At 42.7% G+C, this 27,708-nt stretch overlaps 1 protein-coding gene across 9 annotated transcripts in view; it reads right to left on the bottom strand.

Moving 5' to 3' along the window:
• Positions 1-1,485: 1,485 nt before the first annotated feature.
• PABPC1L (poly(A) binding protein cytoplasmic 1 like) overlaps positions 1,486-27,708 on the bottom strand; it is a 70,308-nt gene continuing 44,085 nt past the window's right edge. For 7 of the 9 annotated variants that reach the window (XM_068263721.1, XM_068263724.1, XM_068263722.1 and 4 more), the window contains 7 exons: positions 27,179-27,445; positions 22,469-22,556; positions 19,274-19,396; positions 6,375-6,511; positions 6,015-6,108; positions 3,215-3,345; positions 1,486-1,842 (listed from right to left, as the gene is read on the bottom strand). In XM_068263721.1, coding sequence (XP_068119822.1) covers positions 1,762-1,842; positions 3,215-3,345; positions 6,015-6,108; positions 6,375-6,511; positions 19,274-19,396; positions 22,469-22,556; positions 27,179-27,445 — 921 coding nt within the window. In that variant the 3' untranslated portion in view covers positions 1,486-1,761. Of the gene's footprint in view, positions 1,843-3,214; positions 3,346-6,014; positions 6,109-6,374; positions 6,512-19,273; positions 19,397-22,359; positions 22,424-22,468; positions 22,557-27,178; positions 27,446-27,708 lie in introns of all 9 variants that reach the window. The other 2 variants (XM_068263726.1, XM_068263727.1) reach the window with 2 other exon arrangements.

Raw genomic sequence — 27,708 nt, 5'->3', positions numbered from 1 at the left:
GGTAGTCCTCTATTTAAGAGAGCATGGCCCATATGCAATTAACTTTTTCTTCTAAGTTTTCTCCTAGGTGATATTTTAAAACTTGTCAAAAAATGCCATTTAAACCACCAGCAAACAAATACTCTAAATACATTTTGATAGTGCTTTTTTACCTACTTTTTGTACTTTTCCATTGTAAAGTGCTGAAAAGTTACTTTAAATTGAAGATAAAAAAAAAAAAAAATCTCCTAGGAGTAAAACTAAATAATTTTGGGATCTTGGGGAACCCATGTATTCAAGTTTTCCTCCAGGTTGAAAAGAAAGACTGGATTGCAGCATTGGAAGGGTGGCAATAGGTACCTGTACTGAAAAGGAGATGGCTAAGGAAGGCTTTACAATACTTGTTGTAATGCTTGAAAGTATCTGGACTTGGTAGTGATGAAACAGGATCTCCTCCGATAGTGGGGTCTACTAACTTGGAGATCTGGTCAAATGTTTATAGGTAGCATTATGCATTGACAGATTGATCTGGCCAATTTACATTGCATCAGCTAATGATACCAAGATTGCAGATCACTTACTGCACAACAAAGCTTTATGGTGTTTCTTTTGAACATCTTATCAGGTCCAGAGACCAAAAATAGTAACCCCTTTTGTGTCGAGCCAGAAGGAGCACCTCCATATCCTGCTCCACACATTGAAGAATCCCCTGTTTTTTCTGCCTCTAATGGGACACTCCTGGTGGTCACTAGCAGTAAAGAATCTGTCAGTCACTAAGAGTAGTAGTCAGTCATCCCTTGTGGAGTGCTCTGGTGAAGTCCGGTGACCACTTACATACTATGCTTGGGGTGAACCCTTGGCAACCACTAGTAGCAGGGTCAGTAGAACAAGTGTACGAGAGATGGCATAAACTGAAGAATTGACACTTACCTGGGGCTTCCTCCAGCCCCAAAAGCATGTCCGAGTCCCACGCTGTCCTCCCACGGTCTGCTATTCAGCCGCAATCAGCCCCGGTAACAGCTCAGTCGCGTCCAGTCTGGGTCTTCTGCGCATGTGCACGAGGTCCTCACACGTGCTTATGGAGCTGGAGGAAGCCCCAAATATTAATTCTTCCGTTTATGCCAGTTCTGGTACACTCTAAAGTATACAATTGTTTATTTTTAACAATACTACTTCATAAATTCAGTTTTTGCCCATTGTAAAATCTTTCTTCTCCCCAATTTGCATTCGTAATTTTATTACAGGTGGCAACATCTTTACTGCTAGTAGGTGTATCACTGTGGAATGTCTGTTTAGCGTGTCTTCTGAAAGCAGCAGAAACAACACCTGAAATCCCAGAATGGTCTCGGAGGTGAATTCTGCATAACTAAACAGTGGAGACTAAACATCACAGGGAGGGCGGGTTTACATAAACAATATACAGCTATAGATATAGGAAGCGTTTCTGAGGCTGAAACCAGGATAATTCAGTAAAAGTATTCGAACAATAAAAAAAAAATTTAAATTAAAGTTTGCGTGTGCAAGTTTTTTTATTTAGTGCAGAAAATAATTACAGAACAAAACAAAAACTTAAAAAACCAAGAAACATGAAAATTAAATATATAAATAATACCTACAGTCGTCATGAAATGTACTTTACATTATCTTACACAATACTGACAAACACACACAAACTAAATCTTGGTATCTTCAGGGAATACTTCCACGTTTCCGCCGTGCATAACGTACATACAGTGTACAACAGTTACTAGACCTCCTACATATCGTCCAGCTTGAAGACCATCACATGAGAACCTGGGAACCATGTCTAAATGAGTCTTCCTTTGAGTGGTGGGCCTGAAGGACTGCAAGGGCTTCTTCCACCTTTATGAAGATGGATTCAGACAAGAAAACATTTATGTATGGAAAAAAAAATCACTTTAAAGTAGATCTATAACTAAAAAAGGAAAGAAAAGCGTCACATACATACAGCAGTAGAGGGAAGCCTCTGGATCCTCCAGAGGCTTCCTCGATCACCTGCAACCACTCTGCTGCTGGCTGGGACCCTCCTCGTCTGCGCAGCTGCACTTCCCTTCATGTTCAAGTGCGGACACACTTCACAGGCACCAGTGGGTTCAAGCCTGTGCAGTAGCATGGAGCCACTCATGCACTGAGGGGGAAAATGGTAATCACGAGGGGCTCTGAGCTACTATGCAGCCTGTACTTTGGGCCTGTGCAATGCGGCCGTGCTTGTACACTTCATAACGTCAAAGATTGTTTAGAGCAGTGCTGTCCAACTGGCCCGCATGCCACACTTGTTTGCCTGGACTATTTTTTGTCAGCCCTCTTCTGGCAGGCCCATTCTCTTGTTCGCGCTTGGCTCCGCTTGCCAAATCCGGAACATTGATGCTCAGCCCCCTCCAGACTAAAAAAATCTGGTGCTAGCTATGAGCCAACTATGAAGTTGGACAGCACTGGTTTAGAGGATCCCAACGCAGTACATGAGGGGTGTAGGGAGACCAGGGAAGCCTCTGAACCATCCAGTGGCTTGTCTTTACGGAGGAAAGTATCAAACTTTTATTTTAACCACTTCCTGCAAAATGGACATTTATAGATGCTCCATTTGTGCACCTTTACTGCAAATAGGACGTTTATATAAACATCCATTCAGCACATGTACATGCACTCATTGCATGAAGTGGTTAAATAAAATGCAATAATGTTCTGCTCCTATACAGGACAACTACCAATGAAAGAAAAATAGCATACATTAGAAAGAGGAAGGCAGAACTGGAATAAAGTAAGAGTTTGAAAGTTTGAATATTATTAAAGCCCGACATGTTTAGACCATGTTTGGTCTCAATACATAACCTGCAGAAGGATCCCCTCACAAACTAACTGGTGTGAGATAAAGGCTTCCATTCATCCCCGCTAAGACTGGGAAAATTGCTGGCAGCCATCTGAACCAGTCCTAATCATTCTAATTATGTCCACTGAGCACTTTCTGCATGGAGTTTGTAAGTTCTCGGTTTCTAGACATCCCAAAGACCTACTAATACCAGTAGATCAATGATACCCCAAAGAAAACAGACCTTATCCATATGTGAAATCTGCTGATGGAAAGTCAGTGAACTTGTTCGAATGTACTCTAAGACACTGCAGCATAAGCGTTGGTAAGAATGTCTAGGTACCTTTATCCACCGCAATGCCAGTCATATCAAACAAAGTGTAATATGGAGACAGATTGTTCCTGTACCTTCAACTGAAAGGATTCCGGAGATTCCAGCAAAAGCAATAGTTCAGAGTTATCAATCTCCAGCAACATGCCAGTTATCTTTCCAGCAAGGTTCGGATGCATGCTGTGTATCAGAGGATAAATCCGTTCACCTGTCAACAGATCAATACAGCAATTATCAGAACACAGACTCCACAGGTACCATCCAACACCAGGTATAGTTCTAAATGACACATTATGCAAGATTACTAAGCAGGATATAACAATTTCACTACCAATAGCTCTGATTCAATTGTTAAAATAAAAGCTTGCATCGTGTATGGCCACAATAACACCCCCTGGACCAAGCTGTTAACAGGCATTCACATGTGTGCCTATAGCAGAATAAGCAGGCTGGACCCACGAAATGCGTTGTCTGGTGCTTGTAACAAATGTTTTTGCCAGGAAAAGCCTTTTGCTAAAAGGTCAATTTAAAGAGATTATGTACTATAAAAAAAAAAAAAAACTTCCCCTGGGGGGTACTTCTCTCGGGAGGGGGAAGCCTCAGGGTCCCAACGACCCTTCCCCCATCCCTGTAGCTGCAGGCAATATAGCGCTGGTGCCTCCGAATCCACCCCCGACAAGGCTTGATTTATTTACCTCTCCACGGTCCTGCACAGCTGCAGTAGCTCTTCCTTTGGGCTAGGTGGAAATAGAGTCTGATGGTATCTGCTCTACTGCGCAGGCGCAAAAGGACTCGCAACTGCGCAGTAGAGTGTATACGATCGGGTTTGGCCATTTCCGCCTTACCCGAATGAAAAGCCGCAGCATTCAACTGAATTGTATGTGTAGTCCAGCTAAGAAATAGAACATTAGAAGCAATGATAGGAGTCTCATGTTGTATTCCTGTACAGAAAGAGTTTAAAAAAAACTTCAGCTATCTATACAAAAGAGGGTCAAATACAGTCCTGTTTTCTGATGCACTTAAAGGGATACTGTAGGGGGGGTCGAGGGAAAATGAGCTGAACTTACCCGGGGCTTCTAATGGTCCCCCGCAGACATCCTGTGCCCGCGCAGCCGCTCACCGATGCTCCGGCCCCGCCTCCGGTTTACTTCTGGAATTTCTGACTTTAAAGTCAGAAAACCACTGCGCCTGCATTGCCGTGTCCTCGATCCCGCTGATGTCATCAAGAGCGCACAGCGCAGGCCCAGTATGGTCTGTGTCTGCGCAGTACACTCCTGGTGACATCAGTGGGAGCGAGGACACGGCAACGCAGACGCAGTGGTTTTCTGACTTTAAAGTCAGAAATTCCAGAAGTGAACCGGAGGCGGGGCCGGAGAATTGGGGAGTGGCTGCGCCAACACAGAATGTCTGCGGGGGACCATTAGAAGCCCCGGGTAAGTTCAGCTCATTTTCCGCCGACCCCCCTACAGTATCCCTTTAAACAACCAAGAAACAGGGAGACAGCTTGAGATAAGGTTTTACTGCAGGAAAGTTTAACGGCTCATTTCTATGTTGTTTTATAGGTTAAAAGACAGAGTATGATTTTAAAACTGCAACAGAATGATACAATGCAATAAAAAAAAAAATATATAACTGAAATTAAAAACTATGAGACTCTCCTTTGCAACTAATGTTCTATTAATTATCTATATTACAAATACAATTCATTATCTCATAAGTTTTTTTTTTCGCTTCAGGTTTGCTTTAAAGAGGAACTGCAGTGAAAATAACGTACCAGTAATTTTTACAAAAAATTATGTATAAATGATTTAATCAGTGTTTGCCCATTGTAAAATCTTTCCTCTCCCGGATTTACATTCTGACATTTATCACATGGCAACAGTTTTACTGCTGGCAGTTGATGTTTGTGGAAAGAGATGATGCATTTTTGGCAGTTGGAAAGAGATGTTATTTCCCACAATGCAACAAGGCTCCCACAGTGTGATGTCAGCACCCTGGTACTGAGATCACACTGTGGGAGGGGTTTCACCACATCAGCCATACAGAGCCCCCTGATGATCCGTTTGAGAAAAGGAAGAGATTTCCCATGGGAAAGGGGGCATCAGCTACTGATTGGGATGAAGTTAAATCCTTATGGCTCCTCTTTAAGGGACATCCGAGGTGTAAATAAACTGATGAGATAAACAATAGTATCTACCCTGCTTCTCCCAGTTTTATTTTATATTTGAAACTAGTTTTTAAGTTTTTGCCGTTTCATCGTCTCTGCTCAATGACACCTTCATTAAAGTATGCCAGAGCTCTAATTATGAACTATTGACCCCTTTTCTCTCTTTCCTGCTCTCAAAAGCCATTTACTGCCATGAAAAAATTTTATGGCTGTAATTACTTATCAGTGGGGGCTGAGCTATCGTCCGACCCAGTCCTGACCTGGAAAGAAACTGTCACTTGCATACCTGTTTTTTTAAATTTTTTCTCAGGCATAGAAAGAAAAAAAGATAACACAGCATAGTCATTTGTCTGCTTGGCACTGTACATACACACGTCCATCTAATGTCACATGTCACCTCGGTTGTCCTTTAAGTTAGGTATCGGAAAGCTGAACACTGCCATGGAGAATCAATGAAGTTAGCGGATACACATGACACCTCCAACGTAAGGAGAGAGTGTCTGGTCCACATATCCACCGATACAAGGAAAAGCCCAATGGAACTAATTCTTTTGCTGCGTGTGATTAACATTCCTGCTCAGCTCTTCACATGCACATTATTAGCTTATCTGGCTGAACCATTATTTTTATACAAAACCCAGAAATGTTTCAGTGACACTCCTGACTAATAAAAATGCAAGTGCACATATGAACATGTAAACTGTACACACCAAGTATTTGTTTCTGCTCTTGTGGTTGAGCGGCTGCAAGCATTGAGGCTGTAAGCTGGCCTTGCCCTTGCTTTACGGCTGCAGGTTCTGCCACCTATGGAGGAGACAGAATATAAACATATCACAGACATGTATATCACGGAATATACACACAATCTGGAACTAAAAGCGATAAGCTGCATTTTTACTGGAGAGAAAGCATTATATATGCCTCCTGTATCCCAACCTAATTTTAGGTTATCAGTGAAGTTGTCAGCGCTCTATTATCACTGATGCTAGCAATACATTTCCTCTCCTGCCGATTCAGACAGCAGCACACGTGTGTACACAGCCAATGAAGCCCCTTTTTCATTCCAGTACCTGATGATGGTGTGAGTTGCCGCCTCCCTGATGAGCATTCCTTACAGAGCTGGAATACCTGTACTGTGTTGGAACTGGCCGCATGACTGACGAGTTTCCCTGGGCCCGAGCACCAGCTGTCTGGGTGCCAATATTTGCTGGAAAAAATAAAGTCAGAATTCAATTTTAACAACCCACGTGATAATAAAAGGTGCCCTTACCCTGATGTGAAAAATAGACTCCAGGCTGCGACCTAGCGGGGCATACTAGGAGGTGAGTCTGTGGATATTGGGGTCCAGCGTATAACTAACTATAAAAGCCTATAACCCCTTGCCACGAATGCGACGGCAGCCCCAGGACTGCTACACGCCAATTGGCATGAAGTCCTGGGGCAGGTTTTTTGCAGGAGATTGCGTGTGCATCTCCGCTTGAAAACCACCATCTATTTACACTGTACGGCAGCGCTGAACTGGGGACAGCTGTGTGACACAGCTGTCCCCCTGGGCGGCAAAGAAGCGATCCGCTGTCAGCCAATCGCGCTGATTGGCTGGCGGGGGGGGGGGGGGGGAGAAGGGAGGGTTAAAAAAAAAAATATATATATATATATATATATATATATATATATATATTTATTAAGCCCGTGGTTAGGGCTCAAGCCTCCAGTTAGGGTAGAGCTATGTACACCGGCACACAAAGTCTGCTATAGATCTAGCATGATGGATCTTTGGCGAACCCCAATGCCCAATCACATTATTCTCCCCTCTCTCCCTGAGATTGCGCTCCATCGCAAGCTGCTCATTCTCCATCCCTCCCGCATAGCAACAGCAGCGTCACAGCAGCGGATGACACGTCTGTACAGTGTAAAAAAAAAAGGGTCCAGAGAGCACAGCAAACATACATCTTAATATAATCTATATACAAATGTGCATGTCTAAGGAAAGAAACTATGAACCTTTAAGAGAAAAAGATCTCACAATGCACCAAATATATGAAAATATAAATGTATTGTTTTTATTATTCGTCATTATCAAATTACGCAAGACAAAAAAAAACACACAATAAGGAAAACCAGGGGAGACAAAACTAGGGGAGACAAAAAACAATTATAATCCAAAAATAGGGACGGGTGGCCACGGGGAATACTTAAAGAGGAACTCAAGTGAAAATAATGTAATAAAAAAAAGTGCTTCATTTTTACAATTATGTATAATGCAATCTTATGTAAACTGCGCCTACCTAATACACACCCAGAATCAATAAGGTCTCAAATTGATACTAACAGAAATTCACAAAAGGAGTTCAAAAGAATTGTAATTCAGATACAGCTTCTGCTTATAGAGCGTTCGCTACCACATTTCCAGGTTTACAAATCAGTCTTAGTTGCGACAGCGCTCCTCTTTATATAATCTGTAAATTCAAACGGAAAAACTCCACATAGTGCGTTACTGTTATAATTATAATGCAATAGCATGCAACCACCCTCGGCGTGCACTGTGATCCACTGTGCTCCACTCAGCGTCAAAACTCCACACAACACCCCTTCAGTATAGGAGCTCACCAGATTGACACCACCTCAGAATCAAGGTGGGTCTAGCGTATAAGCTCCAGAACAACAGATAGCAGTACTCCACTTTTCCAAAGTATAAATCCAGTATTTAATCCGTAGTATGCACAGAAAAACAGATAAAACATGACTTGGCATAATACAGCTTTAAAACTGAGCAACAAGGGCCTGCGCATATATGCGCACTCACTTAATCCAGGTGAAGATGAAGCCTATCGGGCTATACAGCCCAGCAGTGTCGTTTATCCGTGCGGTGCCAGCGTCCCGAACCTCTGCTGCTTAGGGTACTCCTTGGATCGGCGAATCCTCCGCTCGCACTGCCCAGTGACATCAGACACTGCTGGGCTGTATAGCCCGATAGGCCTTATCTTCACCTGGATTAAGTGAGTGCGCATATATGCGCAGGCCTTTGTTGCTCAGTTTTAAACCTGTATTATGCCAAGTCATGTTTTATCTGTTTTTCTGTGCATACTACGGATTAAATACTGGATTTATACTTTGGAAAAGTGGAGTACTGCCATCTGTTGTTCTGGAGCTTATACGCTAGACCCACCTGGATTCTGAGGTGGTGTCAATCTGGTGAGCTGCTATACTGAAGGGGTGTTGTGTGGAGTTTTTACGCTGAGTGAAGCACAGTGGATCACAGTGCACGTGAGGATGGTTGCATGCTATTGCATTATAATTATAATCGTAACGCACTATGGCTATCATTCATAAAGCAGTTCCGCATGCAGAAATGCTTAAAACAGCTGACTGTAACGACCACATAGCAAATTCTGCATTTATAAAGGCTCTTTCCGCATGAAAAGCTGACATTACCGAGCAGAGCGATAAATCATCGCCTTGTGCGGTGACTATCGTAACAAATGTAGCAAAATGTTAATTCATAAAGATTTCCGCATGCGGTGTGAGGTCGGGAAGTGCCGCTCCCTTGCATGTGGCGATAATGTTAAGTGAATGGAGACACAGACCTCCCAGACAGCTGCAGTAGAGCGGAACACGGGGAAATGTATCAACTCGGCAGCTTCCTGTGCTTCCGCAAGCCTACCTCCTGCCTACCGCCAGCCTAGTTCGGGGAATCTCCTCAGTGCTATCGCAACTGGCAACATTTTTATGAATGAGCAGCCAGAAGTCTAAAATACCGACAGTTGTGTTTTCCCGCATGTATTTATTTTACCAACAGCACTTTCATGAATGATAGCCTATGTGGAGTTTTTCCGTTTGAATTTACAGATTATACAAAGAGGAGCGCTGTCACAACTAAGACTGAATAATTATGTATAACTGATTTAGTCAGTGTTTGCCCATTGAAAAATCTTTTAAATCCCTGATTTACATTCTGACATTTATCACATGGTGACATTTTTACTGTTGGCAGGTGATGAAGCTGCTGCATGCATTTTTGGCAGTTAGAAACAGCTGTAAACAGCCATTTCCCACAATGCAACAAGGTTCACAGACAGGAAACTGCCAGGAAACTGCCAGGAGTACCACCGTCCTCTGATCTTGTAGTGAAACTCCTCCCACAAGAAACTGTCATACAGTGCCCCCTGATGGTCTTTTTGTGAAAAGGAATACATTTCTCATGTAAAAGGGGGTGTCAGCTACTGATTGGGATAAAGTTCAATTCTTGGTCGGAGTTTCTCTTTAAGTGGTAGGAGCAATACAATATATGTGGGCAAGTTCAATATACATGTATAATAGTTATAGAGGCTGTGCAGGCAGTAGAAAGTAAACATGATCCCATAAATGTTACAGTTAGACTTACCGGTAACTGTATTTCTAGACGTCATACGGTACACTTGGAGATGAGGCTCCGCCCATCCAATTGGTGGAAACCACCTGAAAGAGTAAAAAGAGTATTAATAGCCCCCACCCTCCCCTGGCTCCTCAGTGTAATGAAAGTACCTCAAACTAAAACACAGAGAAGAGGGGAGGAAATAAAAGACACCTTAAAAGAAGTGTAACCCATGAACCCCCAATCCAATAGCCATAAGAGAGTGCGACAGGAATAGAGGTGGGTCAGTGTCCCGTATGATGTCTAGAAATACAGTTACCGGTAAGTCTAACTGTAACATTCTCTAGCCGTCATACGGGACACTTGGAGAGATAACCAAGTAGTCTGAAAAGACATACCTAGGGAGGGCTACAACCCTGGAGCACTACTCTGCCAAAACGACACAGTACTATGCACAGGTACATATAATTGTATAGGCAGTGAATTCTCATGTAGAATAATTCTGCCACACAACTGAGCACTGGCCCTCAGAGCAGGATTGGCAATATCCCATTAAAATCCTGGATAAAAAAAAAATCTACTGAATACATTTCTAAGATTTCAGCATCTCGAAACCCTTTACTCTGCATTCACTTATACCCTTTCTACAAGATTGTCAATCTCCACAGCCAGCATAGGTAAAATGCCGGCCTGTACATCAGACCAATTGAAAACCGGTCTGATGTACAGGCCGGACCAATCTGAAAAAGGCTCAAAGACCCACTCGAAACAAGTCGAAGTCGTAATCAAACCAGACAGAGTCCTAATCGAAAGAGACTCGAAGTCCTAATCGAAAGAGACTCACAGTCCTAATCGAAAAACACTCGGAGTCCTAATCGAAAAACACTCGGAGTCATAATCGAAAGACTCGAAGTCATGTCATAATCGAAAGACTCGAAGTCATGTCATAATCGAAAGACTCGAAGTCATGTCATAATCGAAAGACTCGAAGTCATAATCGAAAGACTCGAAGTCATAATCGAAAGACTCGAAGTCATAATCGAAAGACTCGAAGTCATAATCGAAAGACTCGAAGTCATAATCGAAAGACTCGAAGTCATAATCGAAAGACTCGAAGTCATAATCGAAAGACTCGAAGTCATAATCGAAAGACTCGAAGTCATAATCGAAAGACTCGAAGTCATAATCGAAAGACTCGAAGTCATAATCGAAAGACTCGAAGTCATAATCGAAAGACTCGAAGTCATAATCGAAAGACTCGAAGTCATAATCGAAAGACTCGAAGTCATAATCGAAAGACTCGAAGTCATAATCGAAAGACTCGAAGTCATAATCGAAAGACTCGAAGTCATAATCGAAAGACTCGAAGTCATAATCGAAAGACTCGAAGTCATAATCGAAAGACTCGAAGTCATAATCGAAAGACTCGAAGTCATAATCGAAAGACTCGAAGTCATAATCGAAAGACTCAAAGTCATAAATCGAAAGTCAAAATCGAAACAAGGGACTCCCTGAAAACTACCCAGAGATTCATGCCTTGAAAGTTTCCGTTACTCCTTAATTGTCAATCACCATCGCTCCAGTGCAGGTTTGACAAATCATCCTGTTGTATTCTTGGGGAAGCCAATTGCTGCTATGGCAACAATTTATCTTCACCCCATCTGCTTCTTAGCATTCCTAGCTAGATTGTATGGACACAAGGGATAGGAAAACAGAAAAAAATAAATACGGGGAAGAAATCACACTCTAATCTCAATGATATGAGTGCACATCCCTGCAAACAAAAGTCAGTTTCTGCATCTAGCATAGGAAACAAATGACTCCAAGACTGCTCATGGGTTTCCTTAACCTGAAAAACTCCATTACCTCTTTGTATAAATTGTCAATCACTACAGCTCTCATAGATTTAGTGCAGGCTTGACAAATCATCTCGTTATAATACTGGGGAAACAATGTTGCAATAGCAACCTTTTTAGTTTTTGGCTTCTCCAAACACTATCTTATACCTCCCCCGCTTTTACTTTTAGCTTGCTATGATATAGAGAGAGAGGGAAAGGATAAAACAGGTGAAATCACACTCTAAACTGCATCATGTGAGTGTATATCCCTGCAAAAATGCACTATCAGTGCACACACCTCTGCTGCTGGAACAGACTGGGAAGCTTCTTGCCTGTGATCCCATTTCTCCAGCAAGGTTAATGCACTCACCTCTGCTGCTGGAACAGACTGGGAAGCCTCTTGCTTGTGATCCCATCTCTCCAGCATGGACAATGCACTCACCTCTGCTGCTGGAACAGACTGGGAAGCCTCTTGCCTGTGATCCCATCTTTCCATCATGGGGAGAACAACAGGAGCAGTTCCATTTCTTATGCTGCCTAGTTCTCCTGTATTGGACTCCCCCACCAGCGCCAGCTTCCCAACCATCGCTTGTGGCCCAGGGATTTCCTGCATGTGCAGTGCTGCCAAGAGGATGCTAATTCGGCGAAAGAAACTCAGCAGCTGTGGGAGAGTGCCACGATCCTTGCCCGCACAAATGCGTATGGAGGGCAGAGGGATCGAAATCCGAACACCGCGTTCGGCAGAAAACCGTGTGAGTAAAGTGACGCCACTACCGTTCACAATGATCACCCAAGCCACCCGGTCTTCTCTTGGCCTCACCACCTAGTGAGGCTAAATAAAAATAATAAACTTTAAGGGAGCTACTCCTCTTCGGCGTTTTCGGGACGGAAACCAAATGAAACTGAGGAGCCAGGGGAGGGTGGGGGCTATAAATACTCTTTTTACTCTTTCAGGTGGTTTCCACTAATTGGATGGGCGGAGCCTCATCTCCAAGTGTCCCGTATGACGGCTAGAGAAAATATATATACACATATGCTAAGATCAAAAGGGTAGAAGTTTACAAAGTGACAAGTGCAATATTGTATAATACATACAGAAATCACCATTCCAAACCAAAGTCCACAGTAGCCCAATACATATACAATCAATCGTTAGATACAATCAGTAAGCTAATCCCAATAAGGTGCAAAGTGCGATGCATAAGCCAAAGTGCAATGTGGACAATATAACGCCAGTATGTATATTATGATATAGAAACGTATGTATATATGACAAAGCGCTCCCAGTCAGTCAGTCCCACAAAGATCTGATAACGGCGTGAAAATCAAACCGCCATACTACCTGCACACTGCACCACTCCAACTTGTCGCAGCCACCTTTTAGGTCTGACACGTGTGTCGCTGGAACATCCGGCTTCCTCAGAGACCACCCTCTCTGTATAGTATCGGCCTTACTCTGTCCAGTTTCCGTCCAATTCAGGGCAACAGAGGTCACCCGAATATCCCCCACGTGTACAGGGCTTAATAGAAAGATACTGGAGAACTATTGCCACTGCAGCTACAGGCAGTTATTGGAAGGTGTTAAACCACTTGAGGACCGCAGTCTTAAACCCCCTAGTGACCAGGCCATTTTTTATGAATAGGGCCACTGCAGCTTTAAGGCCTTACTGCAGGGTCGTACAACTCAACACACAAGTTATCCCCCCCCCCCCCCTCTTCTGCCCACCAACAGAGCTTTCTGTTGGGCTGTGATGGCTCCCAGGATGTTGTTGTTTTTTTTATAAATACTTATTTGTTGTTTTTTTTAAATAAAAAAAGCTTTTTTTAAAAAAATGTATACCCCTCCCTCCCTCTGCCAGCCTATGACAGCGGATCGCTCCTTTCTCCCCCAGGGGGGACAGTCGTGTCACACGGCTGTCCCCAGTACAGCGCTGCCTTAGATCGCAGCGCTGTACAGTGTTATTAGACGCCGATTTCGTCGTCTAACAGTATCCTAGTGACGACCACCACCAATGATGACGCGGAGCTTCGTCATTACAATGTGGATGCGCGCACATCCCCTGCTATCTCCGCCCCTTGGACTTCACGCCAATTGGCGTGGAGTGGTCCTGGAGCTGCCGCCAAGTTCACGCCAATAGGCGTGGAGCAGTTGGAAAAGCAGTTAATGTCTGCCAGGCTGGGTGGCTGCTTCAGCGTGCTCGGACCATATGCAGTGGTAATCTCAAAATAAAGATACTCGAAGAGGTCGGCACTGCTGCATACTGCATAGGCTAGTTTATTGTGCAACCTATGGAGAGATACACTACACACAATACATGACTCTTTTGAATACCACAGTTGTTATGAGTTCATGTGCACATACCGATCCAGGCAGGCGGGCGGTTGCTGTGGGTGTAGGGCACTGGAGCCTTACAGCCGTTTTGCGCACACTGCTCTTCTACAGAGGCTGACCTCTCCTCGTATCTTCATTTTGAGCTTAATAGGAATAGACTGATATTGCATGGACTGCATAATGCAATCCAGGCATGCAATTCTTTTTAGTTTTCAGACATCTCTTTATTAAGGCAAAAAAGTCAGGTTAAACAAACATGGAATAGACCAGCATTGTTAGAAGAGGCATATGTAGTAGAACAGTGTGGTCAAAGTAATAACAGGAAAACGAACTTTGCATAAGAAGCATGTTACAGATAATTACATCTTACCAAGATATGATATCAAAATTGCAAGTACATGTATACTTAAACATCATATTGAAGAAAATGAGTATCTAATGGAAGAATATGGGGGTGTCCACTGGTCTCCGTTCGGGTTCAGCTAATGGATAGGAGTTGGGTTTAGTTCAATTTGTCAAGGGATCGAACATGAAAGAGTAGCTTATCTTAGGTAAACACAATGCTAGAGGGCAAACTTGCTCAGGGAGACTATGACACAATGTTAAGGGTAGAACATCCTCTATAATCTATCCAAGGGGTCCATGCTATCAAGAAATTTTCTAGTTTGTCTGCTAATCTAGCATTGATTTTTTTCAGAGATCATGGCTTCATCAACCCTTTTGATGACGTTGGTTACTGCCAAAACTCTAGAGCGCTAGTTTGTGGCGACATGAACTATGGCAGCGTTAAATATATGTTGCAATAGACGGTGCTCAGGGTGTCGGGTGGATGTTGGTTTATAGCCTAATAAAACTACCCAGGGATCCTTCGGGATTGCCCTTTTGAATACTGCTGAAATAATTTGAATTATTTTGTTCCAAAAACGAGAAATCTTACGGCATGACCACCATGTATGTAAAAAGGTGCCTTAAGTGGTACATCCTCTAAAGCAGTCAGCCGACACCGTATGGTCAAATGCGTGTATTCTGCAGGGTGTGAGGTAGGTACAGTGGAGAGACCTCTATATGAGTACTCTATATGACTATATGTCACCTGACTGCCATGGCAGATAAGTTCATTTGAAAGCACAGGATGTTTGGATAGGGTCTCCAGGGCCTCAGACCACTTTTCCTGCTCTTGCTTTGACCCCAAATCAGATTCCCATTTAGAGATAAAGACAGGTTTTGGTGTAGTGGGAGGATGGTTTTGGTCTGTGTAGAGTACAGAAATCAGCCCTTTATGAAGGGGGTCATGAAGGCATATAGATTCGAATGATGTGTTATGGGGTACAAAGGAAGGGGGAGCGATAGAGGAAATAAAATGATAAATCTGAAGTGCCCTGAAGTATTCACCAGTGGGAACTTGTAGTGTGAGGCATAACTGAGCAAATGTAGGTATTTTCCAGTCTATTAAGAAGTCACGAATCGTATTCAGATTGCGGGAGGTCCACCAGTTAAATGCTCTTATATCGAGACCACTAGGAAAATCTGGATTACCCCAGAGGTGTAAAGCTGGTGAGGTAAAGGATTGGAAGTTATATTTTAACCGTGACTTGGTCCAGATAGAAAGCAAGTGGGAGGTAATAGGGGATAATTTTTTGATTGATTTATGAGCTTTTGAGGTGGCCCAAAGAAGGCCCTTCCAGGATTAAGGGGCTAGAATTGGGTTCTCAATGGTGACCCATATAGGAGAGCGATTGCTCACGTAGATAAGAGGAAGCTGTGCTATTTGGGATGCGGTAAAGTACTTATATAAATTGGGAACTTAGAGCCCTCCCTCTGATCTATGCCAATGCATACATTTGGTTGTTATTCTTGGCTTTTTATGTGCCCAAGTAAATAGGAATATTTCCTTTTGAAGTTTCTCTATATCTTTTCTCACTATAGGGATTGGGAGGAGGGTCATTTTCACCGCTGATTAATGAATATGTGTTCCATGTGTGCAAGTCTCTTATAAGAGACGGGATCAATTGGGCATAGTTTCTGAGATAGAGGTCCTCACTCTTGTTGCACACATCGACTGCTAGATACTGTAAATAATGTGGTTGGTATTGGAAACCATATGATGAAGTGATTTGCTGGGCCTCAGAGGTTGAAGTATTGCAGAATATGGCCTCTGATTTTTCTTTATTAATTTTAAGACCCGAGATCTCTTCAAATTTAGATAGGAGAGAAAGAAGAGCAGGGATTGTAGAATGTGGATTCTGGACAGTCATGAGGATATCATCCACAAACATACTAAGTTTGAATTGGGATTCGTTGATTTTATAACCCGAGATTTCAGAGGTTTGCCTTATATGAATAGCTAATGGCTCCATGGCAAGGGCGAATAGGGCCAGTTAGAGGGGGCATCCCTGCCTGGTTCCTATGTAGATATTAAAAGTAGGATTAGAGGGGGAGGGTAGTTTAAGAGTAGCTTGGGGTGCAATTCTTTTTAAATGCAAACACAGATGGTTTCCACACACTGCTTCCAAAAACACTAAGCAACAACTGAGTTCTCTGGGGGTATCCCAGGGAAAATGGCCTAGAGGCCGGGCTTCTTTGTTGAGGTTGAACTTTCTATGGCAAAGGCGTATATCTCAGTGGTCTACTTTGTCCCCGAATGAATGGAAAGAGAAAAAATGTTTTGACTAAACAGCATTAGGATTCTGTCTGGATTGAGGGATATAGAACACATTTGAAGCTCAGTTGGAACCTCTCAGGATGGCTTTTACTTGTTGCAGCCAAAATTCCCAATCCAATTCTCAGAAATCATGCATACTGTAGGACAGCTAGAAAAAAAATGAAGGTTCTCCACTATTATCTGCACCAAAGAGAATGGGTGGTAACTAGGCGACTAGTGAGGAGTGGTACCTTCTAATGATGGACAGCAGTTGGAGAAAATTATTTAGTAAAAACACAAACAGCCTTTGGAGAGCAAAAAGGTGTTTGAGAGTAGAGTAATGCCTGTTTGAGGAATGGGGATATTTTTTCTAGTACACGGCCACACATATCAATCATGTGGCCAGCTTAAAGTGAACCTGAGACGACTATATACAAAATATTTATACATACCTGGGGCATCCTCCAGCCCCCCTCCAGACTGATTGCTCCCATGCCATCTTCCTCTGCCTTCCCGTTCTCCTGGGTAGGGACCCTTGTTTATATGTTATGGACACATCCAGTGGTTGCTGCCTTCTGGAGGGACATGGTTATCATCTCATCCGTCCGTCCAGTCTATGCTACACCTCAATTTTGCCACTTTACTAATGTGGCATCAAGATGGCCCCACTAAATTTCCTGCTCATATGTTGGTACAGTTAATTGTCATGGCAGCGAAAGTGTACCTGGGCTCTCAGTGGAAGGTTTCTAAACTTTCCATTACACCAGTGGCTCAGAGAGTTCATCCTTTTATAATCTACTAATGTATGTTAGCTATCGCTCATGACTGCATGCTGCACTCCAAGAAAACCTGGGACCCCTGGATCTCTCAAGCTGACAATGTGGGCTTAAAGGGAACCTAAACTGAGAAGGATATGGATTTTTCCTTTTAAAATAATACCAGTTGCCTGACTCTCCTGCTGATCCTGTGTCTCTAATACATTTACCTACAGCCCCTGAACAAGCATGCAGATCAGGTGATCTGACTGAAGTCAGACTGGATTAGCTGCATGCTTGTTTCAGGTGTGTGATTCAGCCACTGCTGCAGCAATAGGTCAGCAGCACTGCCAGGCAACTGGTATTGTTTAAAAGGAAACATCCATACCCCTCTCAGTTAAGGTTCCCTTTAAGGTACATGGTTTATTTTGATTTAACCCATTTATTCTATATGTTTAACCACCTTTTGCATTGTCAGTTGACTGGTATTACAGTAGAATCTCGTTATAGTAAACTCTGATATAGTAAACTCTGATATAGTAAACCTCTGGATATAGTAAACTCAGTCCTCAGGTCCCAGAAAATGTGACTGTTTAAATATTCAATGTATGACCAATTCTGATATAGTAAACTACTTTTCCACATTGACCGATTTTGCTCTAATAAACTTCTGATAAACTAAACTACTTTTCCTGGTCCCTTGGAGTTTACTATAAAGGGATTCTACTGTATATACTTATGCACATTTGGCGATTCAGTTTTTTTTGTTTACCAATGTCGAGGCACTTGTATATGGTTTAACTTTTCAAATGTAATAATGACTTATGCCTGAAGGTTGTATACTCTCTTGCATTATTTCAAATGTTTCTAATTACCAACCCTTCACAGTGGTTCAAGCTTGAAATAAATAATGGTGCCTAATGGTTTCCTACCTGTGTGTATTATTAAAAAATATATATTTAAAATTAAAGTATCCATGTAAAAGTCTATTCACTTAGTTTATTCTACTACAAAGATTTGGTAAGATTGTACAATCAAGATTGTATCATTATTAGAGGCAGGGCACCTTAAAGGTTCAGGACATGGCCCCAGTATTTTTTTTTAGGATGTTACGATTTTAACAAAATTGAATAGATACTCACACCCAGGCTATACAAAGTGCATAGGTGCAGGTTAGAGACCACCGGGGTGCCCACACAGTAGGTAATATGTAAAGGAGCTTTGGGATTTTGAATATTATGCGGCAACCAATAGGGTAGGTGAGAGTGGCACCGTGGGAGTGGTCCTGTGAGCTGTAATCAATTCTCCCATCAGGTCCATCACCCCTATGCTAGGTTCACTCTGAGATTTTCTGGCAGATTTACTGTCAGATCGATTACTTCCAACATGTCTGATCTGATTTCTGATCGATGTCTGATAATTTTCAGATCTATTTCAGACATGTTGGAAATTATTGATCCGGCAGTACATCTGCCAGAAAATCTCATAGTGTGTACATAGCATTAGAACCGTTGGTATAATATGCTTCAGCTACGTTTGAAACCCATCTAAGTGGCATGTCATTGGCTCGTGTAGGAGGTAGGAGGCGGCTCTATGGGGCAGTGCCTGTAAGTGTGAATCAGGTTCCCCTACAGGCCCACCACCTCTGTGCCGACACCCAATTGGCTAGAGAGAGAGAGAGTGTTGTGATTGTGTCTTGTGTCATTTGCTGGGCGGGCTACAAGGAAACATATTTTGAGGAAATGAAACTGAATATTTGGACCTCCAGATCATTCACCTTCGAACACAGAGGCTTTCACTAAACAGCTGACCCTGCACACCGCTCCTGCACAGCTATAAGACTGCCAAAAGGAAAAAGTCTGAAAAATACTGGTCTGACTTTCCTTAACCCATTCTTTGGGAAAAAAGACATTTGGGAGAAGTGAGGAGGAGGGCCCTTCTCCCATTCCCAAGAGGACAGATGAGGGGACCCTCATGCTTACTTGTGTCTTGCACAATGTTCTGGGACATGTAAACAGCACTTGATGTGTATTCAGATATTTCATCTCTTACCTACTCTGTGGCTTTGAGCATTGACTCTAGGCACTTGGGTTGAAGCTTGCTTCATTGTACTGATGTTAGACGAGGGACGTCTGGGAGGAACTGTCCGCATCAGTGGTGTAGGTGGATGATAATCTGCAGTCACACAGGACACAAAACATTACGTATGTGAAATCAAATGGAGTGGAACACAGAAGATAGGGCCATGCTGAGGAAGTGGCAAGGGAGGCAGCAGCCTCTGGGTGCCAAGCCCTGAGGACATGTCTGTGCCTCCCCAAGTGCCGTTTTGTCCGTCCTCATGCAGAGCAGAGCGCGCTTCCCCACCTGTCAGTGCTGTGGCTGTGAGGATCGCTCATCAGCCTCTGTCGCACAGCATCTCCTCTCTATGACCCCCCCTTTAGTGGTGTCTTATTACATGCGCCAAGGGAGTCAGAAGGGGGCATGCAGTGCAACAGATGGTGCCGACAGGTGAGAGAAGCACACTCCGTTCTGCATATGGGGATAGACTACCCAATACTGGGGGCACAAAGGGCTATCTATACTGGGGGGGCCTGCCTAATACTGGGGGCACATCTGGCTATCCCAGCCCTGATGGGAATGTTTTCTCTCTTGTGCAGGTACGAATTGTATTCATGTAAAGTTTGAAAAACATCTGGCTATCTATACTTGGGGGAGGGGGTGGGGCTGCCTAATGCAGGGGGCACATCTGGCTATTTATACTGGGGGCACATCTGACTATCTAAACAGGGGACAAAGACCAACAACCTTTGTATCACGCTTTTCTCCTGGCGGACTCAAAGCGCCGGAGGTGCAGCCACTAGGACATGCTCTAAAGGCAGCAGCAGTGTTAGGGAGTCTTGCCCAAGGTCTCCTACTGAATAGGTGCTGGCTTACTGAACATATTGGTAGGTGAACAGAGGCGCCAGAAGGATAAAAGTACATAAAATTTGTAAAAAATTGCTGGGAGGAAGTGGTGGACTCGCCTCAGTTAAAGCAGACACCAAGGACTGTAAATATATAGATTTACACATTTATTGAAAATACCCCAAAGATGCAGCGCGTTTCGCGGGCACAGCCCACTTCTTCAGGCAATAAGCAGGGGATAAACAACAGCAATTCAGTTATAGCCAGCAGAGCACCAGAGTACTTTTATCCTTCTGGCGCCTCTGTTCACCTACCAATATATTTAAGTCCACCCCAGGTGGAGGGGTGATCTACCCCCTTTCTTCCTATCTACAGAGAGCGACTTCCTAATCCTGAGTGAGGACAGGTCTAATCTCCTCACCTGCCTAATGAGTGGTTACCTAGGTGGTAACCCGTGTTTGTGAGTATTACCATCTCACGGTTTCATTTATCCAATCAATTTTGACATACTACACCATATTGGGCTCTTGATTTCTCTTTAACTTTTGGCTTACTGAACAGCCACTTTACACCATCCAACCAGAGAACTGCTTAATACTGGGGGTTAGGCTATTGACCTTGTCCAGGATTTTGAATTTTGGCCTCTTATCCTGACAAACTGCATACATACACAACTATAAGCTGTGAATAAGTAGAGCTAAGCAAGTCATACTAGATCTTGCCACCTTCATATGAAAAAAAAAATGGTTTTATGGGGTTTTCAATGCAAGCCTGGGGGCTTGCTAAACAAGTATTATCCCTAGGCCTGCATTTATATGGATAGCTTTGGGGATGCTCAGCTGTTATTCAACACAATTAAGTTTACATGATGTAATCCTCAGGGATCCACAAGTGTGTAGAATCCTCTGGCTTGTCTTTACAGATAACTGGAAATTATGGCAAAACCAGAAATATAAATAATAATCCACAACCAATTCCCCTCCCCAAACTCCCCAACTTTTTTAAGTTGATTAAAGAAGAGGAGGGTTTGGAAAGTAAATGTGAAGTACTGCATCTCAGACTCCCCCCAAAGTTTCCAATATGGGTTTCCAATATAGATCTGTTGGGCAACAGATTGAAAGACAAAAGAGGGTAGAGGAAAAAGAGCGCATTGATGGTGTGAACCAAAGTTATCACTTCTCTAAAAATAACAAAATAAATCCTTTTAAATCGAACATTAAGTAAATAAGAAGGGAGATCAGCTGTGAAACCTTGGCCACTACATTGGTTTCCCAGGGCAGGCAGTCATCAATAGGAAACAGTGCCTCGCTTCTTCTGCCTTCGGGTCTGCTACCTGTGACTGTTCGGCCTGGTGTAAGAACTAATAGGCACTGTGGGGAAGTGCAGGCATAGAGTTCACAGCTGATCTCTCCTCTTTTTTGCTACATGCCCGATTTAAAATAATTTTTTATGAATATATTTGGTCAAAACCAGGAGTGTCAAATTCAAATACAAAGTGGGATGACATTGAACACTGGGACCAAGTCTCAGACCAATCTCGATGTCTTGTGGCCACCTACCTCCCTTATAAAGTTCCCAGGTATCTAGTGCCCCCCTCCTTCCCCTATACAGTTCCCTGGTGTCTAGTGGTCCTCTATGTCCCCTATACAACCCCTGGTATCTGGTGCCCCTCTCCTATACAGCTCCCTGGTGTCTAGTGACACCCCACCACCATGATTCCCTGGTGTCTAGTGCTTTTTCCCTCCCCTATATGGCTTTTCTGGTATTTTAAAACTTCACCCCCAATATAGCTTCCCTGGTGGTCTAAACATAATGCAAAGTGAGGAAACCACTAGCAAGCCAAATCTGATGGCTCTGCAGGCTAAATTTGGCTCACAGACCAGAGTTTGACATGTATGGTCTACAGTCCGTTTACCCTTTTTTTTCTCTACCTCCCCAATTGTATTCTTGATGTGTACATCCTATCGCTATCAGTGCCATTGATAAAAGTTAAAATTGGCAACGCATCCTCTCCGGACTCTAAACGGAGCAGACACTGCACTGTCCACTCCAGCTCGCCATTAGTGAACCATCACAAGTGTGGACTGAGCCTAACTGCAGTGGTTTCCCAGTATGGAAAAGAAAGCAGAGGTAAGTATTTAAGGAGGGCTAGAAAGCTTATAAAATGATAAGTAGACAAGATTGTATGTTTTCTCAAAACAGGCAAAACTTAAAAATGCAAATATATACATTACTTATGCACGGTGTACCTATGCCGGCAAGTAGGGGAAACCTTTCAGGAGATCTTAAAACACAGTCCTATAAGAGAAATGGACATACATAAAAAATCTGTCATCGACTTACGTGCAGGTCTGGACTGCTGTGCTGACCAATGAGATGTGGGGCGCACAGGTGCTATGGGACTTGTACTGTAAAAGGCTCTGTTTGGTGGCTTGGGGTGAAAAATAAGGTTATTACTACTATTCAAAATCATTTTCTGGATGTTCTTGTTCAATATAAGCCTACTGTAGCAAATTAAACGCGCTGTCCATTCTATTACAACAGACTAATCAAGAGTTATATACTTTTGCCAGCCATGGTTTCAACAGTTACAAAAGGGTTTGTACATACAGTGGTGTTAAAGCATACTGTATATACTTAGGTATACGCCAAGCTTTGTTTGCTGGTCTATACCTGGGTATACAATGGAAGGTACCCAATGGCACAATGCATGTTTTCTATGGGGGAGGAGTAAGGGCAGGCGTTACAGGTATACAATGTATGCTTCCTGAAGCAGACCCCGTGCTACCTCTCTACCCTCCAAAGTTGGGCTCCTTAATGTGTACCTTTGTGCGTTAATTTAACATATAGAAATGTTAAAAATAGCGGTTTGAGTTTCTACCCTAGGATTAAACAATTTTTTCTAGCTTCTCAAAGAAAAAAATAAGGATCATATTTTATATTCGGATTGGTTTATATTTAAGCATATATGGTAATTTCCCCTTCATGACCTCTTCTAGGATCAAAAGCAAAGATTTGCTGAATCCATGTCACTCTGCGAAAAGAGGTGCTTAGCAGAATTTTGAATTTAAAGTGGAATAGTGGTCATGTGATACATGCTTATTGTTTATCAACCTCAAGTCCAGATAGTCTCTTTGACTTGAAATAAAGATTTGGACAAGCACCATAAAAATATGAACAGAATAATAAACATCCTAGGGATAGGCTACTATGGTACTGAAGAACAGTAAGCAAGCAGCTCAGGGTGACCAAAACCACTAGAAATGTATAGGGGAGTAAGAGAGACCGAAAAGCCCTCCTACGAATAAGCAATGCTTGGTGGAATTTGCCTTCTTAAAACAGAAAGAAATTTGCAATAATTCAGCTATAAGTGAACATTTGTGGTTACCCACAATGCACCACTAATGAATATGCAAATTATCCCTTTTCACACTTGTAAGCAAGGCAAGCATCCAGAACCACTGGTGTAAAGCAAGCCTATAGCTTTAAAATATTACACAGCCACACCAACCCCACATGTAGACAGCCTGTTTCCAACTTAAAGAAACCAAACCTGTGCTAATGGGCAAAACATACTGAAGCAAAAAGAAAGACGAAGCGCCCAGAATACAGCACCAGACCAATTAAAATATGTAAATAACCATCAATTTTATTGGGAAAATTTAATTCCAAACATAAAAACAATAAAAATCACCAAAGGTGAAAAAGTGGGTTATACCAACTATTCTGAACAACAACAATGTACTAACCACCTTGGCGTTCTATTAAATGCGCCAGGGTGACGGCGCAGCATTTTTTTTTCTTAAATCATGTAGCTAGCCTAGTGCTAGCTACATGATCCCCCCCCTCCCTGCGGCGTCCCTCCCACCCCTCCGATCGCCGCCGGTGCGTATGCCCATAAGGAAATCCCGTTCTGAATGGAATTTCCTTTAGGGCTTCCCCCGTCGCCATGGCGACGATCTTGAAGACATCATCGGGAGTCCCCATCCACCCCTCAGCGCTGCCTGGCACTGATTGGCCAGGCTGCGCACGGGGTCCTGGGGGGTCCCTGTAACGCGGCAGGTAGCAGCTTTCGGCAGGTAGCGGCGGTGATCGTCCTTAACATACAGCTAGCAAAGTGCTAGCTGCGTATTTAAAAAAAAAAAAAATGAAGAAAATCGTCCCACCAGGGCCTGAGCGGCGCCCTCCGGCGGTAATGGACGAGCTGAGCTCATCATTACCGCCAAGGAGGTGAATATAGATAGGTCTTTCAAACCTCAAAGATCGTGTATAAAGTGCAAAAGTGTATGAATAAATACAATTATAAGATTTTCACACAATTAGGATAACTAATAAGAAATCCAATCTTTGTACACACAATAGTGAAAAATATATATGTGTGTGTAAACCAGAGTAGGGAAAATGCCTAGAAATACTGCTGCAAATACCCCCTATTCAACGTAATTGCCACTGCACCAATGGTGAAGGAGATGTGCTCAAATCACTCTTTGGAGTCACAAGTATATTACAATCCACTCCATACGATAAGCACCATCTAAAAGGTTCCTTTATTTCAGCTCTATTAAAACATCATATAAAAGTACAAAAGCATATCCGGGTCTATATCAAATGATGACGCACATGCGTTTCGGGCCATTATAGGTCCTTTCTCAAATCATGATCAACCCCTATAACATTTAAGCAGGTTGAGAGACAATTGAATAGATAAGGCAGAGAGTACACCAGTGCAAAAATAGTATGAACTAGTGCAAGAGACTTGCGTGTTCAAGAGAGGAGGAGAGGACATTAATACCAGCCGCCTTAATGCATCTCGTGGGTCCACCCTCTCTCAGAAGCCGGTGGATCTGTGAGATGCGTTAAGGCGGTTGGTATTGATGTCCTCTCCTCCTCTCTTGGACACGCAAGTCTCTCTTGCACTAGTTCATACTATTTTTGCACTGGTGTACTCTCTGCCTTATCTATTCAATAGTCTCTCAACCCACTTGAATGTTATAGGGGTTGATGTATTTGCAGCAGTATTTTTAGGCATTTTTCCTACTCGGGTTTACACATACTGTATATATATTTTTCACTATTGTGTGTACAAAGATTGGACTTATTAGTTATCTTAATTGTGTGAAAATCTTATAATTGTATTTATTCCTATGCTTTTGCACTGTATACATGATCTTTGAGGTTTGGCGGATCAATCTAGATTAATACATTGCTGTTATTCATAATAATTGGTATACCCCACTATTTCACCTTTGGTGATTTTAATTGTTTTTATGTTAGGAATTATGTTTTCCCAATAAAATTGATGATAATTTACATATTATAATTAGTCTGGTGCTATATTTTGGGCGCTTTGTCTTTCTTTTTGCTTCAAGGTCTCTCTAACGTCACATCCCAAATTAAATTGGATCATACAGTAATGCTGTGCAGTTAAATAGGCACACTAAACAGGGGTAGGGCATGAGTAAGAAAAGTGACAATGGCATAGCTGGAGCCACGGACGCAGGTACAAGATTTATGCTGGGGCCCTCATATCCGGATTTTGCACTGGGAGACTGTAGGCAGAATTTTATATAGAGGGCCCAAATATTGCACTTTTTGTCTCCATTTTTTCCTTCCCAAGCTTTGTGAACCCTCAACTTTTACAGCCATTTTGGTGCTGTGTCCTTCGTTCAAATCTCAGACTGAACCCCAAAGGAGCAATAGAGCATGTTCTGTCCTTTCTGTGCGCCCTCTGCTGAGCACAGCAGCCGCGGCCAGGAGTCTTCTAGGCATGAACGGTTTGGAAGTTTTCGCAATCTGACATTCCCAGAATGCACACAGCCGAGGCTCCTGCACAGCCCTGGGGGGAGTGCGCACAACAAGTGCATAGCTTTAGGGGCATAAAGAGATGATTCGCATATTCGGATGTAATACATCATGGGAAACCACAGATGCTCATTCAAAGCTGAATTGTTGCAAATGCCTTCTGTTTTAATCACCTAAAGACCACATCACGCCGACAGGCGTGAACGCGGCGGCTCCCCAGGACCGCATAACGGCAATTGGGGCATGGTTTGCCCGTCATCAGTCTACAAGCGGCGAAACTGCCATCTATTCACATTCTACAGTGCTGCGATCTAGATCTAGGGCAGCGCTGTACTGGGGACAGCCATGTCACTTGGCAGTCCCCTGGGGAGGTTCACTGAGCGATCAGCCTATAAGAGCCAATCACTGGGATTGGTTGCTGAGGGGAGGGAGGAAATAAAGAGAAAATATAAAATAGTCGAATATATATATATATATATATATATATATATATATATATATATATATATATATATATATATATATATATATATATATATATATATATATATATATATATATATATATATATATATATATATATATATATATATATATATATCACCAAAACAGTCAAAACAGTCTGCAGCACATCAGAGCCCACATCAGAGTTGTAGTGCTCTGCAGCAAGCTCTTAAAGCTGCAGAGCACTAAATTGAAAAAAAAAATAGTCTGGTCACGAGGGGGGTGTAAGCCTATTGTCTTAAGAAGGCAAAATTATATTTAGCGTTGCTTTTTAGTAGGAGGGCTTTTTGGTCCCTTTTAGCCCTTTATACTCTAATGGCACCAAGAGCTATCTGGGTATTCTAATGTACTTTAGTATTCCCCACAGTACTCTTATCTTAGCAAATTAACCCAATCATGTTTCAGTGAATGCTGGCATCACTTCATGATCTAACTTAGAAGCCTGCAGAATGAGACCTGAAAAGTGCCTGCAGAGGACATCAGCAGTTGAGCCGTGGAGGTGATCTTTGATCTTAACAACCCAACAGCATGGAGACAGTGGATAGCACTTTACTGCACTAGAGTCTCAGGTTTGAATCCCAGCCAGGACCATCTATCTAGAATTTGTATTTTCTCCCCCTATGTTTTGCGTGGAATTCCTTTGGGCACTATGGTTTCCTTCCAAATAAACTAAATAACAATGTAGCAAAAATCTACTTAGCAGTAACATATCCATTGCACAGAGGTTACAAACTTTAAATGTATTACCTGAGGAACAGCATGCAGGAAGTAGCTTGCATGCTGTTGGAATGAACCGAGCACTGGACCAGGAAGTGCCCTTGATGTCGCCAGTCTCTGCATATACTGGTTAGTAAGAATCGCCTTCCTCTCCTGTTTCCGTTGAGCTAGCGCTACATATAGAGGTTTTGTGCTTATTATCCGCCCATTCATCTCTGTTACCGCCTTAGTAGCCTCCTCCGGGGAAGAAAAGCACACAAAGCCAAAACCCTTACTATGCCCTCCATTTGTCATCACCTGAGGAATGGATGAAAGTAAATAGCTACACCTCCTGCATGTAAAACAAACAGTAAACAAGTACAGTAATATAAAAGAAAACTTCAGAATTTCCATTTTTATTGTCCACCACAATATGATCATATTCAGCCTTCACAATAAAGGATTACAGATTGGTCTAATTTGTGGTCATCAGGCAAAATATATTGAGATAAATGTTCATAAAGACAAGTATATTAAAAAGACTATGACGTAGAGAGCTCAAGGCACAAATACTTCCCTGG

Source organism: Hyperolius riggenbachi, chromosome 12 (genome assembly GCF_040937935.1).
Source record: "Hyperolius riggenbachi isolate aHypRig1 chromosome 12, aHypRig1.pri, whole genome shotgun sequence".
Classification (NCBI taxonomy): domain Eukaryota; kingdom Metazoa; phylum Chordata; class Amphibia; order Anura; family Hyperoliidae; genus Hyperolius; species Hyperolius riggenbachi.
Note: the sequence above shows the minus strand (reverse complement) of the source record. Positions and strands in the feature narration are given on the sequence as shown.